This window comes from Amblyomma mixtum, chromosome 6 (assembly GCF_055824585.1).
Source record: "Amblyomma mixtum isolate Tamu chromosome 6, ASM5582458v1, whole genome shotgun sequence".
In the NCBI taxonomy this organism is placed as follows: domain Eukaryota; kingdom Metazoa; phylum Arthropoda; class Arachnida; order Ixodida; family Ixodidae; genus Amblyomma; species Amblyomma mixtum.
Window position 1 is genome coordinate 46,816,887 of NC_143017.1, and position 14,531 is coordinate 46,831,417.

The 14,531-nt window shown below is 46.2% G+C and overlaps 1 protein-coding gene across 1 annotated transcript in view; it reads left to right on the plus strand.

Annotated features, from left to right (window-relative positions):
- Positions 1-147: 147 nt before the first annotated feature.
- LOC149338988 (F-box/WD repeat-containing protein 8-like) overlaps positions 148-14,531 on the plus strand; it is a 37,230-nt gene continuing 22,846 nt past the window's right edge. Inside the window, exons 1-5 of the mRNA XM_089547845.1 lie at positions 148-897; positions 3,880-3,984; positions 9,306-9,470; positions 11,386-11,474; positions 13,856-14,010. Of these exons, the coding sequence (XP_089403971.1) occupies positions 460-897; positions 3,880-3,984; positions 9,306-9,470; positions 11,386-11,474; positions 13,856-14,010 (952 nt within the window). The 5' untranslated portion in view covers positions 148-459. The remainder of the gene's footprint in view (positions 898-3,879; positions 3,985-9,305; positions 9,471-11,385; positions 11,475-13,855; positions 14,011-14,531) is intronic.

Below are 14,531 nucleotides of genomic sequence, written 5' to 3' on the forward strand. Positions count from 1 at the left end.
CATAATTTTTTATGCGTGACAAAACATGCTGATGCTTTTGAATAATTCATAACAATTATTCAAGTTTTTTTTTTTTAGCGATCAAATTATGGTTGGTCTTGGACATTACTGCAAATACGTTGCAAACAATGATGCGACGCCTCTCGTTCATCATCATCATCATCTGTTCTCGCGGCTTCTCTTGAGAAGACGACGCGACACGCGCGGTCGAGCCACGAATATCTTTCTCTGTGGTCGAGCGCTTTCTACGGTTGTTATTGAGGTCTTGTCGCTGGTGAAATGTCTTCGTGCTTGAGCGAAAAGCGTTCAAACCACGCAGGATTCGCCTGATGATACGGTCGCCTCATGGCTTGCTCAGCTGTGCATTGGTAATGCGCTGCAATGCGGTCTATCGCCTTTAGTCGAAGTGGTTCTTTTAATCCCGAGAACGGCATATGAGATCGATAGCTTACGTTCACGATGTCAGATCTAGATTGCTTCAGGTCGGAGTGGCTACACGAACTGAAACGCGAACAGCACACTGTGCAGAACCCAACCGAGAATAGACGGCACGTCGTCGGGGGCCCTCGGGCAAGCGAAACTAACCGAGACCTTCGCGGGAAGGAGACGGGAGGACTTCCCCGGGACGGCGCCAACGGAACGAAGCAGACAGGGAAGCGACGCCTTGTTCAGTTGGAATCCAACTTGCACCGTCAGGAGCAGCCTCGAGCCTTCGACATCGCTGACCGCCTGCTTCAGGGCGAAATCCTGACGGACGACGACCTGTTCGAAAGCAAAAAACGAGCTTCAAGAAGTCGAACCGTGCCTGTGGAGTGCTCAGATGGGCCGACGTTGTCGTCCTGTAAAACTCCACTTGCTGACTGTGCGTCGTTGGTGGATACTTTCATCAATGATTTGGTAATGGGTTTTCTGAAATGCGGATCTCCGCTAATTTCCCGTAGGGCCCGCGGTGTCGATGATTTTACTTGCGCAATAACGAAAGTATGACAAGTATGGTTTCAAAGCTAGCTTTAGAGTAAGCATGACATACACAGGGAAAAAACAATTGGCCGCCTGCGAAGGCCAGTGAACAAACTAGTTTGATCACTGAATCGATTTGTGCAACGGGCCTGCAAATTTTTAAAGCAGTCTGTATGAGTTAACAATCATATATGCTGACGTGCATGAGCTTTCTTTAAACTAATATTCATTCAGCATTAGTGCACGGCCCAGTACAGTCTGCATCAGAGCGCTCGAACAGTGCACTGCCCTGCTAACAAAGAAACACCTTTTCAAGCTGTAAAGGTAACGCTATGCACAAAGTAGAGGTGCAGACACATACAATAAGCCAGGCTATAAGGAGCACTTTACCCAAAAACCATGGGCTGCTGTGGAGTTAAGGTTTTTACTGACTGGTCCGCGCTGCTGTAGCACACTACACAAGGGTAGCGCAGACTGTACATAGGAAAGTTTCACTTCAGGGACAGTCTACAAAAATCACCCGTGATTTTCACCGTCCTTTGAATAGGTGCCACCGAGGTGATACAGCAGCCAGGTACAAAGTAGGGTTACAGTTGGTTACAACTCAAGAACGAAGCAACTTTATCCTGTCAAAGGACCCTGTTCCAGCCAATGGCATCGGCCGATTCTCATGAGCCTGCTAGCCTGACAACGCAATGAGCGCCGTGACAATGCAGAGAGGAGAGAATTGGCCATTTCCTGTGTTGTCCCGCTAGCAGGGTCATGAGAATTGGCCGATGCCATTGGCTGGAACAGGGTAAAGCCGCTTCGTTCTCGAGTTGTATCCAACTAAGTACCAGAAAAGGAGGTGGCTAGATTAACACTGGACTCGCAATAGACTGACTGTTTTTCCGGAAAGGTTCTCTCAAGCCTAGAGATTTTTGTAGTCCCTCGTGCTGCAGGACACAGCACGATGAAGAAACAAAAAGAATGCGGCGAGAAAAGGGATTCATTTAGGGTATGTGAAAAAAGAGGATAATATACACTTTAGAATTGTCACCTTGTTGCTTTCTTGCTCCAGTCTCTGTCTTATTTGTTTGCTGGCTTCTCTGTGTAAAAGCGCTGTGATGGAGGCTGAATGTTCCCCAGTATAGATCATTTGGGGGGAAAAACGGTGCAGGGATAACACAGGCAAAGTTCTCTATGTGTTCTGCAGTGTGCCAACAGCAGCATACATAGAATAAGGAAGTGGCAAAGATTAGGAACCACAGATTGGTGAGGGCGGCGGTGCTTTGTTCTGGCATCAGTGTCACGACCTAGACCTATTGAAGTACAGAGCTGCACATACGGTGCTTCTCCAGTGCGCATGTCCTGGTTCATGCCTTTTGCGACTGGGATAACAACACTACTTGCTGTGTGATGCTAGTATATACCTTTTCGGAAAATGGCCTCCTCCATTATTTTATTTGAAAGAGGATGTTATCATTTGTCCATGTAATCATCATCTTTCATTTATCTATGCTAGGTGTGGTGATGCCGAGGAAATGAAAGGGGGCAAAAGGAAAGATGCTTTTTTTTTGTGCTAGAGTGGGAATAGCTGTCTTCATTGCTGATGCTGAGAGAACAGAGAAGGACAAAGTAAATGTGTTTTAATTGCACCCACGAAATAGCAGCCGGTGATGATATCATAGCAGACGAACAGAACAACGGAGTGCAACTTCTCGAATAAAAAAAAAAAGTGCCCTCAACGGCCAAAAAGTTAACGAAAGTTGATACATGTTGCTTCATAGGATCTGATCATCTATGCAGGTGTGTAGTTCAGTAGGCCTTGGTTATGACAACAATATTTGTGTTTTTGCCAGCCCCATCAAAGACAACAGAAGACTTAGTCCCATTGTTTTGCTTAAGCCCATTATACCTCGTGGCATGGTCGCATACATAGAAATTCTTTCTCGGAATGTTCCACCATAGTTTCTGTTTGTCCGCTGCGGTGGCTCAGTGGTTATGGTGCTCGGCTGCTGACCTGAAAGACACGGGTTCGATCCTGGCCATGGCGTTCGAATTTCTATGGAGGCGAATTTCTAGAGGCCCGTGTACTGTGCGATGTCAGTGCGCGTTTAAGAACCCCAGGTGGTTGAAATTTCCGAAGCCCTTCACTACGGCGTCTCTCATAGCCTGAGTCGCTTTTGGACGTTAAACCCCCATAAACCAAGCCAAACCAAACCTAGTTTCTGTTTGCCGGAGAACTGAGGCCCCAGCACTGAAACTAGTCCGTAGCAAGCCGTCATACCCAACTGCCTCAGACGATTGGTTACGTAGCCGCCAGTTTCCAGCAGAAGTGATTCGCAGCTGTCGGCCTGTGTCCATTGCCAGTACTACGGCTCCTCCCACTTACCTACGAATAACCCTGTTCTGCGTCAGCTGTGCCACCTCCTTGTCCCTGCAAACTTCATAACCTTATCCACCCACCCAACTCTCCACAGGCCCTGCTGAGTTCACCCTCCCGTGGAATCCGCTATGTTGCCCCGAGCAGCCATCGGTTATCTGTTCTCTGCATAGCATGATCTGCTCAAGTTCATTGCCTCTTTGTGATCTAGGCTAGCTAGATACCACTAACTCACGTTTGTTCCCTGACCTACTCCGCTCTCTTCCTGGTTTTCTAAGGTATTTCCGAGGCTAGTCTTGCTGCTTTCCACATCCCCCTTGTCCCCCCCCTCCTTTTTTTCTTTCGCCTCAACGTAATGACATCTGTGCATACTGTTGGCTGCTTTGTGCGGTCTGCTGTGATGCCTCGAGTGCTGTGAATCCTGTTGCTCTCGACACATGCCACACCTCTCACAAGGGGTCACTGAATTTGTGCAGTGCCAGTGTGAAGGCTCCATGAGGTAGCTGTGTTGATGTAAAAGTGTTCATTTCCTTTTTTTTCTTTTTTTTTTGCAGAACGAGATTGATGAGATTCCATTTTTCGACATATGTCTTCCTCGTGAGGTGGCCATTAACATATTCAAGCATCTGGACATAGTGGACCTCTGCAGGTGTGCTCAGGTGAGATAGATGGCTGTGTGCTGCAGGTGGAAGCATTTGTGTTTGGTGCATGGGGGTGATGGAGTTTCCATAACTCTAACAAAAAACTTCGAGGACTCCTTAAACACATTCTTAAAGGAGAAAATACAACAGCATTTAGATTGCCTGCTGTGGTGCTGACAATGAGTGTCTAATGTTGTTCCTGTGATTTTCCCGCCAAAACTGTTGTTTCGAACCGGTTCCATTGCTCTTATATGGTATGCATGAGTCATCACCTTCTTGGCAGTGGCGGTCCCAGAGATTGGTTTTAGGGGGGGCGGGCGAACTTCCGCATACAAAAAAAAATAAAAAAAAATAGAAACAACAATTTTTCATATACATTTTATTTGTACAACAATTTTTGTGGGTTTTTTGTTGAAAATAAATGGCGAACGTTATAGATGTTATACCGTAACCCTTGCCTTGAATGTTAACGGTTACGCGAGCAATATTCATTTTGATGCCAGGGGAAAACAGGTCGTCGGGTGAGATATCCCTCCACGGTGGGTCCAGCATGGTCAAAGCACCTGTCCGGGCATTTCAAGGGGGAAGGGGCTTTATTCCGCCCTTCGTCCCCTCCGACAAGGCGGCTGGGCGGCGCGCCTTGTGAAGCCAACAGAAGGGACGATCCCCACGCTGGCGTCGCTGTGTCTCATGGTGGGATAGGTGGTAGTGGTTTACTTTAAAGAAAAAATAAGAAAAGGTGAAGGAAAAGAATGTTGCCGGCCGCGGCAACTGCCATCTAATATGTCAAACACGCAAGCTGCAGCCGGCGGAGGTGAAAGAGAAAAGATAACGCGGAGAGGTATAGAGGCGAATGATAGCAAGAAAGGACAGGGAAGAGCTTTGTGCGCTATTTATGAAATACAAAAAGTAATCACGTTCGCGCCGCTCATGCTCAAATGTCCAGGCTCTGTCCGAAAATAAGAGCGCGCGAGCGGCCACTGTGCACAATCATGTAGAGAAAACGACAAATTGTATGTAGCGTCCTGTCTTGAACTAATCGCGCGCGTGATTATTTTCACGCGCAACAATTTTCACTGCACGAGCGGCCAGAGTGGGGCGCCCGGCCGCATACCGTACGCGGTAGCACCTACAGAGCGTTCATGTCACTCGTGCACTACCTGGCAAAGCAAAGAGCAAGCGGGAAGTCAAGCCCGCCTGCTCGCCCATAATGTAATAAGTACATGAATGGGTGGCTCCCTTCCGCCCCGACGAGGTTGCTGGCCACCACAACCGCAGATGAATGGCACTGCCATCGTCGGCGCGCCGGCGCTAAGGCAAAACAACTATGGGGGCATAGCAGGACCCCGATACCTCAACAATAGCTACGAATTTTACTGATGTAACCTGTAGAACATAGAATTGTATGAAATAAGACAGGCGCTAACATGGTGAATGTACAAATAGGGGACTACTTGACGCACCACAGACGAGAAAAAGCTTTCCAGTTCTACGTCAAAAATCACATCTCGCCCTGTGAGAGCCCGAAAAGGGACGTTCGGGAAGATATGCAAAGGCTTTTAAGGGGGGGCGACCGCCCCCCCCTTAGGACCGCCACTGCTTCTAGGTTGTTCTAGTACCTTCAATTGGATTATCATATGGGATTATACTAATCCGATCAACAAATCCGCCCACTAAACCACCTTAATCAATTTGCTGGGGTGGGCCTACATCCAAAATTTTGAGGGCCGTTTAGAATTTTTGGGGGTCCATGGGCCAACTTTCAAATTTTGAGGGTGGTCAGATTTGCAAATTTGGTGGTGCCCTATGGTTGGTCCACTGGTGGTCACGTGTTGATGACAGCTCGACCCTCTTAGTCACCTTCATAGATCACTGGAGTCCTCATTCCACTACCACCGGCGCAGTGATGTGACGGTTAAGCGATGCTACAATGGGAAGGTTATGTTGTCACAAAGTCATGTGACCTCCTGGCCAATAAGGGAATTTCGTGATACAGAAGCCGCAAATCTTTTGCTAGACGGCAACCTAAATACTATCAGATTAAAATAAGTACAGCCAATCCAAGAGGCAAACAGGTCGGCTTGGGTCTCAGCTGGTTGGTTTGCTTGCCATTGTTAAGGTCAGCTCTGGTGATGGGTGAAAAAGGTGCAGTATCATTGTGAAACACCGCGGGGATATCTACTGGGATATCTGCAGACTCCTTCCTTGGGCTTTCAAGCACTTGGGTCGGATCCACCATAGCTACCTATGACACTAACCACCGTGTGCAGGAAACACAAAATGGACGAGAGGCAGGAGAGAAGCCCCGGTCTGATTGTGCAACTGCACTTTCCCACTTTCGCAGAATATGAACGTAGTGGACAGATAAAAATTTGGGGTACACTTAAACTCTGCCTTTAAGAATACGACGCGATAGCATTGACGGGTCCTGTCAGTGGTTTCTTTTGCCCACACAGGCACAGATACTATTTCCATATTATGTGAAAGGCCACGTGACATACATATGAAGGCCCGCTTTTAACCAAGCTGTACGAACGTGCTTGCATGGCCTAGTGTTAGTGTGCCCGACTCGCAACCCAAGGGTCAGGGGCTTGATTCCCGACTAATTACCCCAATTTTCTTTTCAATGCAATTTGTTTACTTTATATACTTACATGTCCTAATGACATTTAAGTCGTGTAGCAACCTTTTAATCATCAGTTTTAAGTTTTAATCACTTTTAAAACCTGCTGCTTCTGCTTTAACTCAGCCACCATTTTGACCAATCCGAAATTCCTAGACACAATGCTGACGGACTATGCGTTAGACACTGTTGCGTTAGAAGTGGCAGGAACCAGTGACAGCTAGCAGCTCAGCTCATGTGCAGTGCCATTGTCTGCTGAGTGTCCACAGGGAAGAGCCAGTTTCGAAGTGGACTTTTGCAGCTGGTTATATCAACGAGGTCTGGTAAACTTGTTGGATAATGCTGAAATGGTTTGTTAAACTTTCTCTTTGTAGCACTGTGTTAACTGCGTATTAACCCTTTAAGGTGCTCTGTACTGTGGGGTTTTAAATTGGGGGAATTAAATACGTTTTCCCCGTGTAACCGTGGCTGACGCACTTCGAAACTGCCGGACCCTACCTTGTGGTCGCGTACGGTACCAAACGCACACCAACCACGGCAGGCCTTGCTTTGTGGGAACAAAGGAACGACACTCTGGCTGACACAAACAAGCCATTTATTGCTACAATAACAACAACGCCAGCTAGCAACAAAATACGCTGAGGAATCAAGGTCGTCTGACTCACCAGCACGGTTACGAGCGAACGTACGCCCATTCTAGGGCAGAGGGAAACTCCGAGGCTGGATGGGACGAGCTGTGGGGGAACGTCCCCCCCATGAGGCTTCGCCATTCGCCCCGCGGACGAAGAGTGGAGTGTCACGCGTGATTGTTAGCGTGCTCCCCAGGCCCGAGCAGAAAAAGGCCGTCCCCCCCGTGCACGCGCGCGCAGCATTCACGCTATTTGTGGCGCTCATGTCGCTGCGATGCCGGCGCCCTCTCTTGTTAGTTAAAGTACTAACACGACTAAAGAGGGTGCATTGCGGAGAAGCAAATGGCTAAGGAGGGTGCATTGTGGAGAAGCCAACCACAGTACACAACTGTGTACAGAGCAAGCCTGCAGCTTCTTCTGTTTTTTTTTTGTTTCCGGTAAATTTAGCAGCCTTCTTGTCGCAAAAAAAAGATGATGTCTTGTGCCATATAGTGAACGCATTAAGTCGTATTTCGTGAAGCAGTCAGTAGGGTGTCACGCTGTCTGCCATCTTTATGCAGACAGATTTCGCCTGGCTTCATCATAATCAAATGGCCTTCTTTGAAATGCTGGATTTGATGGACATAATAGGTTTCATAATTAGAGGTGCACGAATATTCGAAAATTTTCAGTAGCAAATCAAATATCTTTCTATTTGATTGTTCGAACGAATCAAATAGTGTGTTTTCGAATTCGAAATGAATCGTGTATGTTCTTAACTTTTTGAATAGTTTTCTAATAATAAACAGGAGGTTCAAACGAGGCCCACCATATTCTTCTTGGACGACTGTTCCAAAAACGGGCCACACTGATGCTACGCACCATCCTTCTTCCGCGAGAAGTATGAACAGGATGAAGGGTTCAGCGTCTCAGCTCGGTCCAGTTATGTGGTGGCATTCAATTCATAATGCTTGTTCATGGCCTTTAAGACTCGATCTCAGGCTCGATGTTAGAAGCCATGGCTCATAAACCGCTGACACCAGTCTCATTTCCTGCGTTGTGGCTCTAGTTCCATCAGATACCCACCAGATTTTTTTAATGGGTAGAAGCTGTCATCCAGCCTAGTGCTCGGTTTTTCTGGGGTGAAATGCTTAAGAAAAAAGGGTCCTTGAACAAACCAAGAAAATGGTAATTTTTCTATACCTACAGCTTGACGGTCTTAAGTTACTATAGTGTCATCATGTTGCGACCCGTTAGTGGAGATTAGTGTCGCGTCTTTTATCAGCTATAGCTTTAACTTCGTAAGTTTTGAACTTATAGCACCATGCAGCAGTGCCACCATTGATGCTTCAGTGTTTTACACGACTGCTTGTTTTGTATGAAATTCGAAACAAGTAACAAATACTATTAGTACTAATATTCGATTTGTATTTGGTTCAGTCCAGCACTATTCTATTCATATTTGATTCGGTTTTTATCTACACAGTTCGTATTCGATTCGAAACTGAAGCTGCATTATTCGTATTCAATTCAATTTGGGAAAAAAAAAATGGACGCAGGTTCGTTGCAATTCTGCCAAACCTTAATGCAGAGTGAAAGCTACCCCGCCGCGGTGGCTCAGTGGTTACGGCCCTCGGCTGCTGTCCCGAAAGATGCGGGTTCGATCCCGGCCGCGGCGGCTGAATTTCGATGAAGGCAAAATTCCAGAGGCCCGTGTGCTGTGTGATGTCAGTGCACGTTAAGGAACCCCAGGCGGTCGAAATTTCCGGAGCCCTTCACTACGGCATCCCTCATAGCCTTAGTTGGTTTGGGACGTTAAACCCCAGTAAACCAATAAAAAAAGAGTGAAAGCTGCTTTTATTTTATTTTGTTTTTGTTGTTTTATTATTTCATTTTATTATTGTTTTACGTTCTTATTTTACTGTTTCTGTTTTGCGCTCCACTGCCTCCCAAGGTCGTTTTGCATACCGACATGACCTTGTAGAACTGGATCAGTAGAGCTCTCGCTATAACAGTGCCATTCGCACACCCCTATTCGTAATGACAGCAGTGACGTTTGAGCACTTTTTAGCGCAGCGTCCCGCAATTGAGCTGCTTTTCCCCCGCAGGTCAGTCGCAGCTGGAAGAGCATAGCGGACGACGAGCTGTTGTGGCATGGGCACAGCTGCCGGATGGGGTATGCAGAGGAGATGGTGGCACTGGAGAAGTCCAACTGGAAGGACTACCTGCGAGAGCAAGTGCAAAAGGAGGCCCGCCTCAGGCACAACTGGAAGGTGTGTGTTCCGTGTGACCCCCCCTGGTAAAGTTACACTTCGAAGAAATTAGGCGCTGCAAAACATTAAACACCCGAGACGAGATAGGACGATGATACATGCTCCATACACAACTATATCGTCGTCCTGTCTCGTCTCGTGTGTGCTATGTTTTGTAGCCCCTAATATTTTTATCCTACCGGTACTCACCTATGGGGCAGAAATATGGAGGCTAACAAAGAGGGTTCAGCTTAAGTTAAGGACAATGCAGCGAGCTATGGAAAGAAAAATGATAGGTGTAACATTAGGAGATTGGAAGCAGGCGGAGTGGGTGAGGGAACAAACGCGGGTTAATGACATCCTAGTTGAAATCAAGAGGAAGAAGTGGGCTTGGGCAGGGCATGTAATGCGAAGGCAAGATAACCGCTGGTCCACAAGGGTAACGGAGTGGGTTCCAAGGGAAGGCAAGCGTAGCAGGGGGCGGCAGAAAGTGAGGTGGGCGGATGAGATTAAGAAGTTTGTGGGAATATGGTGGCTGCAACTGGCGAAGTACAGGGTTAATTGAAGAGACATGGGAGAGGCCTTTGCCCTGCAGTGGGCTTAGTCAGGCTGGGGATGATGATGATTAATTTCTTTAAGTGTAACATGCATACCCAGCTAGCCCAGCAACCAACGTTACCCTGGTAAAGCCTGTAGCTGAGAAATTATAACATGCGTCTTCCGCAGCGCACTGGTTAAGGCCGCAGGACAAAAGATCGCAGTCTGCACTGAGTATGCATACTGGTTCAAGTGTTGCTTCATTTCGCAAATATTGCTCTAGAAAATTTTTTGCCTCAGTGTACAGCCTAGTCATTATAACGTCATATGTCCACTTGTTATGCATAGAGTGCGCTTGAAATGTGTTAAAAGAATGTGTGGAAAAGATGTGTTGAAGGGTCTGGGACAAATGACCAGAGTGTAATTATGAGATTCTGGTGGGAAGGAAAATGCCTTCCCTATGTCTCACGAAAAGCGTTTCAATTTTAGAATACACATGCTATGTTTCAGGCCTTATGTTCACAGATCGAGCACAGCATACTGTTTAATGAGGAATTCTAACTTTTAATCGGCACAGAAAGTTGTGTAACATTAAAAGAATCAATGCTTTGGGGTGAAACGTTTGTCATGGGGTGCCAAGATAAAGTCATGAAAGACCGAAGAACTAGCCACCTAAAGATCCTACTGGCAAAACTTGGGTTTGAATCGTGAATCGACACATAAAACTGCTATCTCTCCGGCTTTTGTTCCAAGCAAAATTTGATTGTTTGGCCTTTAGGGCTCTGTTGGTGTTCATCTGGCAGAGGAAGACATAGTGTCTGTAGCTGACAAATGGGAAGTTCTGTGTGGAAAAATTTTTTGCTGCCATTCAGTTGAAACTCCTGGTGATGTTGAAAATGTGAATGCCACTGTGGTCTAGCCCCAAGGGATGCCTGTTATCATAGTTTGCTTCTGAGAACAGCCATGGTATGACGATACCTGTATTTTGGTTTGAAGAAAACACACATCGCCGTTTGGAATGGGTCATTGACTTTTCCTCAATGCCCCTTTACTGATGTGAGAGTGTTAAGCCTTTCTGTAAGTAAAAAAAAGAGAACAGATTGTATAAGCTGTTTTTACAAATTACAGTGATTACAAGTAACATTAAGAATGGCAAACAAAAAACATGGAGGGCTCAGGAAGCAATACAGAGGCATTGGCCCCATGAATTAGCCAGTGCTCGGGGTTTTATCTCATGAACAAAGCTCTGCTTGAGTCCGAATGGTGCATGTGACACATCCATTGCACAGCCAGCATGATGGAATAGTGACATTTGTGCAACATGCATTGGCTACTTTCCCACCCTAGATTCACTTTATCAGTTTGGTGTTGCTGACCTGCCTTCTCTTATGTGTTTCAGAATCGTATTGGACGGCTTTACGATCTCGAGTATGCAAGAGCTGGCGTGCTGTCGGCAGTCGACTCATCGGACGACTTCATTCTTGCAGGGTGTGTGGGCAATGCTTCAAACAGTTTGTTTGCCTTTAAGTGAGGTAGTTTGCTTGCACCAACACCTTTATGTGCGTGAGAAACCAGCATGAATTTATTGAGTTGTGCGCAGTCAATCAAAACTTTGTTCTGCTGACCGCCTTAGACAAGTTGGAATGGTTTCAAAACTGTAATAGTACGCACTCTGGGCCTTTCAGCATTCACTGATTTGCCATTGCAGAAGTATGCTTCAAGATATTCTTCAGATTTAAGGAATGTGTCAAGGTTGGTATTGTAATTAGGTTCCGTTCAGATTCAGATTAGGTAAGCGCATTGGGAAGCAATACAAGTTAGGTGCTGTTCATGTGTTTTATCTGGCTCCAATTACTCTCTGTTTATGGTCAGGTGGCCCAGAATTTAAATGAAACGTGAGCGGGGAACAAATTGTATTGCAGTGCCCTCTTACAAGGGGTTAATGAGTTGATCAACATTGTACTTTTGATGCTCACCTTATTGGTGGCATGGCCGAAGCAGCAATACTTCCACCAGTGCCCGTCAGGAGCACTTTAGATGCTTCATGCAGGGATTACGCATTGGTGTGTATTTTACCGAAAAAAAGCTTGTCTGCTACGTTCATGGTGTTTACTTACACTTCCTGCTTTGACAAGGATATGATAAAGTTGAGACAGAGTTCTTGTGCATGTGTTTGCTCAACAGCGATTCTTCAACTGCCCAAAAATTGCGTGGTTCTCTCACCATGGCTGTTGTAAACTGCAGGGACCAAGCCAGGGACCTGTTGCAGCAAATGTAGCACACACATGCTCGCACGGAGCACATACATGCACACATGCATGCACACTCATGAGTGTGGCAGTAACCATCACAGCATTTACTTTTCTTTAAACATTTCTGTTGTGCAACCAATCATACCTAGTACCAAAGCGCAAACACCTATGCTTTTGTCGTGTGAAAGCAAGTTGTTCGAAAGCAATTTAATTTGAAAGCAATCGATTACCCCAGCTGCTCAGTGCAGTTTACTGTTCCTTTACATCAACAGTGCAGTGCAGTAATGAATCGCTACACTTTTTTCACAACTTCCACCTTGCAAAGTCAAATTCCGACGGATATGTGCTAAATTTATCCATATGCTATAAAGCAGTATCACATATGGTATCAGTATCCATATGGAATTGCCACAAAGTAGCACGTAAACATTGCTACACGTGTTAGCAGTCATTCTGGTGGTTGTCACGTTCTTGTTGCTGCTGCAATGCGTGTGTTGCAATGCATGCAATCCACACGAGGCATAGTTTATCACGACCAAAACTGAGAGAGGTGTCCAGGTTGGACCAGCAATGTGCTTTGGTCAGTAACGGCTTCCCCATCAGTGCATAACAGAGTACAGCCAGGTCAAGCAGATATGTGGGACACCCTCCGCCCCGTTCTTGCAGCAAAATTTTTATTCGAACAAACCGCAGTGAAGTTGTTTCAGAGCGAAATTGAAACAAGGGCAGACCACGTGCCACGTGACTGTGAAAAAGCAAGTACCGTATTTTCCGGTGTATAAGACGCAACTTTTTAAAAAAAAATCTTGCTGGTGCGTCCTATACAAGGCTGCGTCTTATATGCGAATTTTTCGTTTTTTTTTTGCAAGTACATAAATTATTCAGGTTCATGTTCAAGCTTTTTTCACCAAAAAAATATCACTACCAATGACGCGGTTGTAACACGGTTAATACTTCAATACGGGGACTGCCGTGAGCAACTTTTTTTAAGTGAACTTTATCATGAAACGGCGGGGATGACGACTTCCTGGATCACAAACTTCTGACCGTTTCGGAGGCCCCATGCGGAAGTAATGTAAAATGCCAAAAGATGGTGACGGTCGCACTTCTTGCCATTGTCAAGACAAGCCAAGACAAGCCAGCGTTATTTTTTAGCCACCCTTTGCAACATTGCTCCATGTGCGTAGTGCGAAGAGAATGTTTCAGCCGCGTTGCCTCCAGAAATGGGCGAACTTTTTGACAGCGCATCCGAAGGTGAAGACTTCGAAGGTTTTAAGTAGGAATAAAATGTTGTTATGGACATACGGGAGAGTTCTCTCGTTTTTTCTTTCTTTATCCTACAACGTGGGCGGGTATAGCGTGAGTGTTGCCTTTTTTGATCACTTGGCATTGCTTAAGAATTTCTCTCCGGTACGGTGAATTTCACGATGGTCGCGCAAGCGTGTTTAATTAAGTCTCACTAGCCTAACTGGGTAAATTGGGGTGCGTCTTATACACCGGAAAATACGGTATACCCACAACATTGGTGCATGTGCCGGAATGCTCCTACAGGGTGGACACGTCAAGAGATCTATCATCGAGCATTGCCAATGGATGACTTGAACGTTGTCCCTGCAGGTACTCGAGTGGTGATGTGCGCCTCTGGCAGCGCAACAGCTCAGGTGTGCAGCTGCTCGATGCATTGCTGGACGAAGCTGTCTGCTCGAACAGCTTCAGCCACGTCAGCTCGGTGGCTCTGGCCAAGGGCTGCGCTGTAGTCGGATATGCTAACGGTGAGTTTGGGCGGCATTATTTTCACGCAGGAAGCGTATATTTCATCGCATTGCAATTACTGACCAGCGTGTTGAAAGAGCTACTCCAATGTGTTTAAGGGAAACGCCTAAGGTGGAGTACGTTTCAAAACTTACTCAAGTACCCTCCCGAGTGCAGCCAAACAGCTAAAAGACAAAAGTTGTATAGCTGGGTGCCCAGGTGAATGCTCGGATAATTACTGTCTAGTTTTGAAAGAGTGTGTTAATCAGCTTGGAACACTTTTTGGGCTAATAGTCGGCAAGAAAATTACTAGATGGACGATTTTTATGCTTTGCTGTGCAGCTCCAAAGTGGGCACAGGCAGGTGGCAGCTGCAGTGAAATGTGGGGTGTCCCACTTGTTTGGAAAGCAAAAGCTATGAAGTGATGTACACACAAGCTGCGTGGTGTACCACAGCAGAACCCAGATGTATCAAACTGGAAGCGGATCGCGAAATAGTTCTATATATCGATAACTGGATATATAAAAATTGCAACAGACAA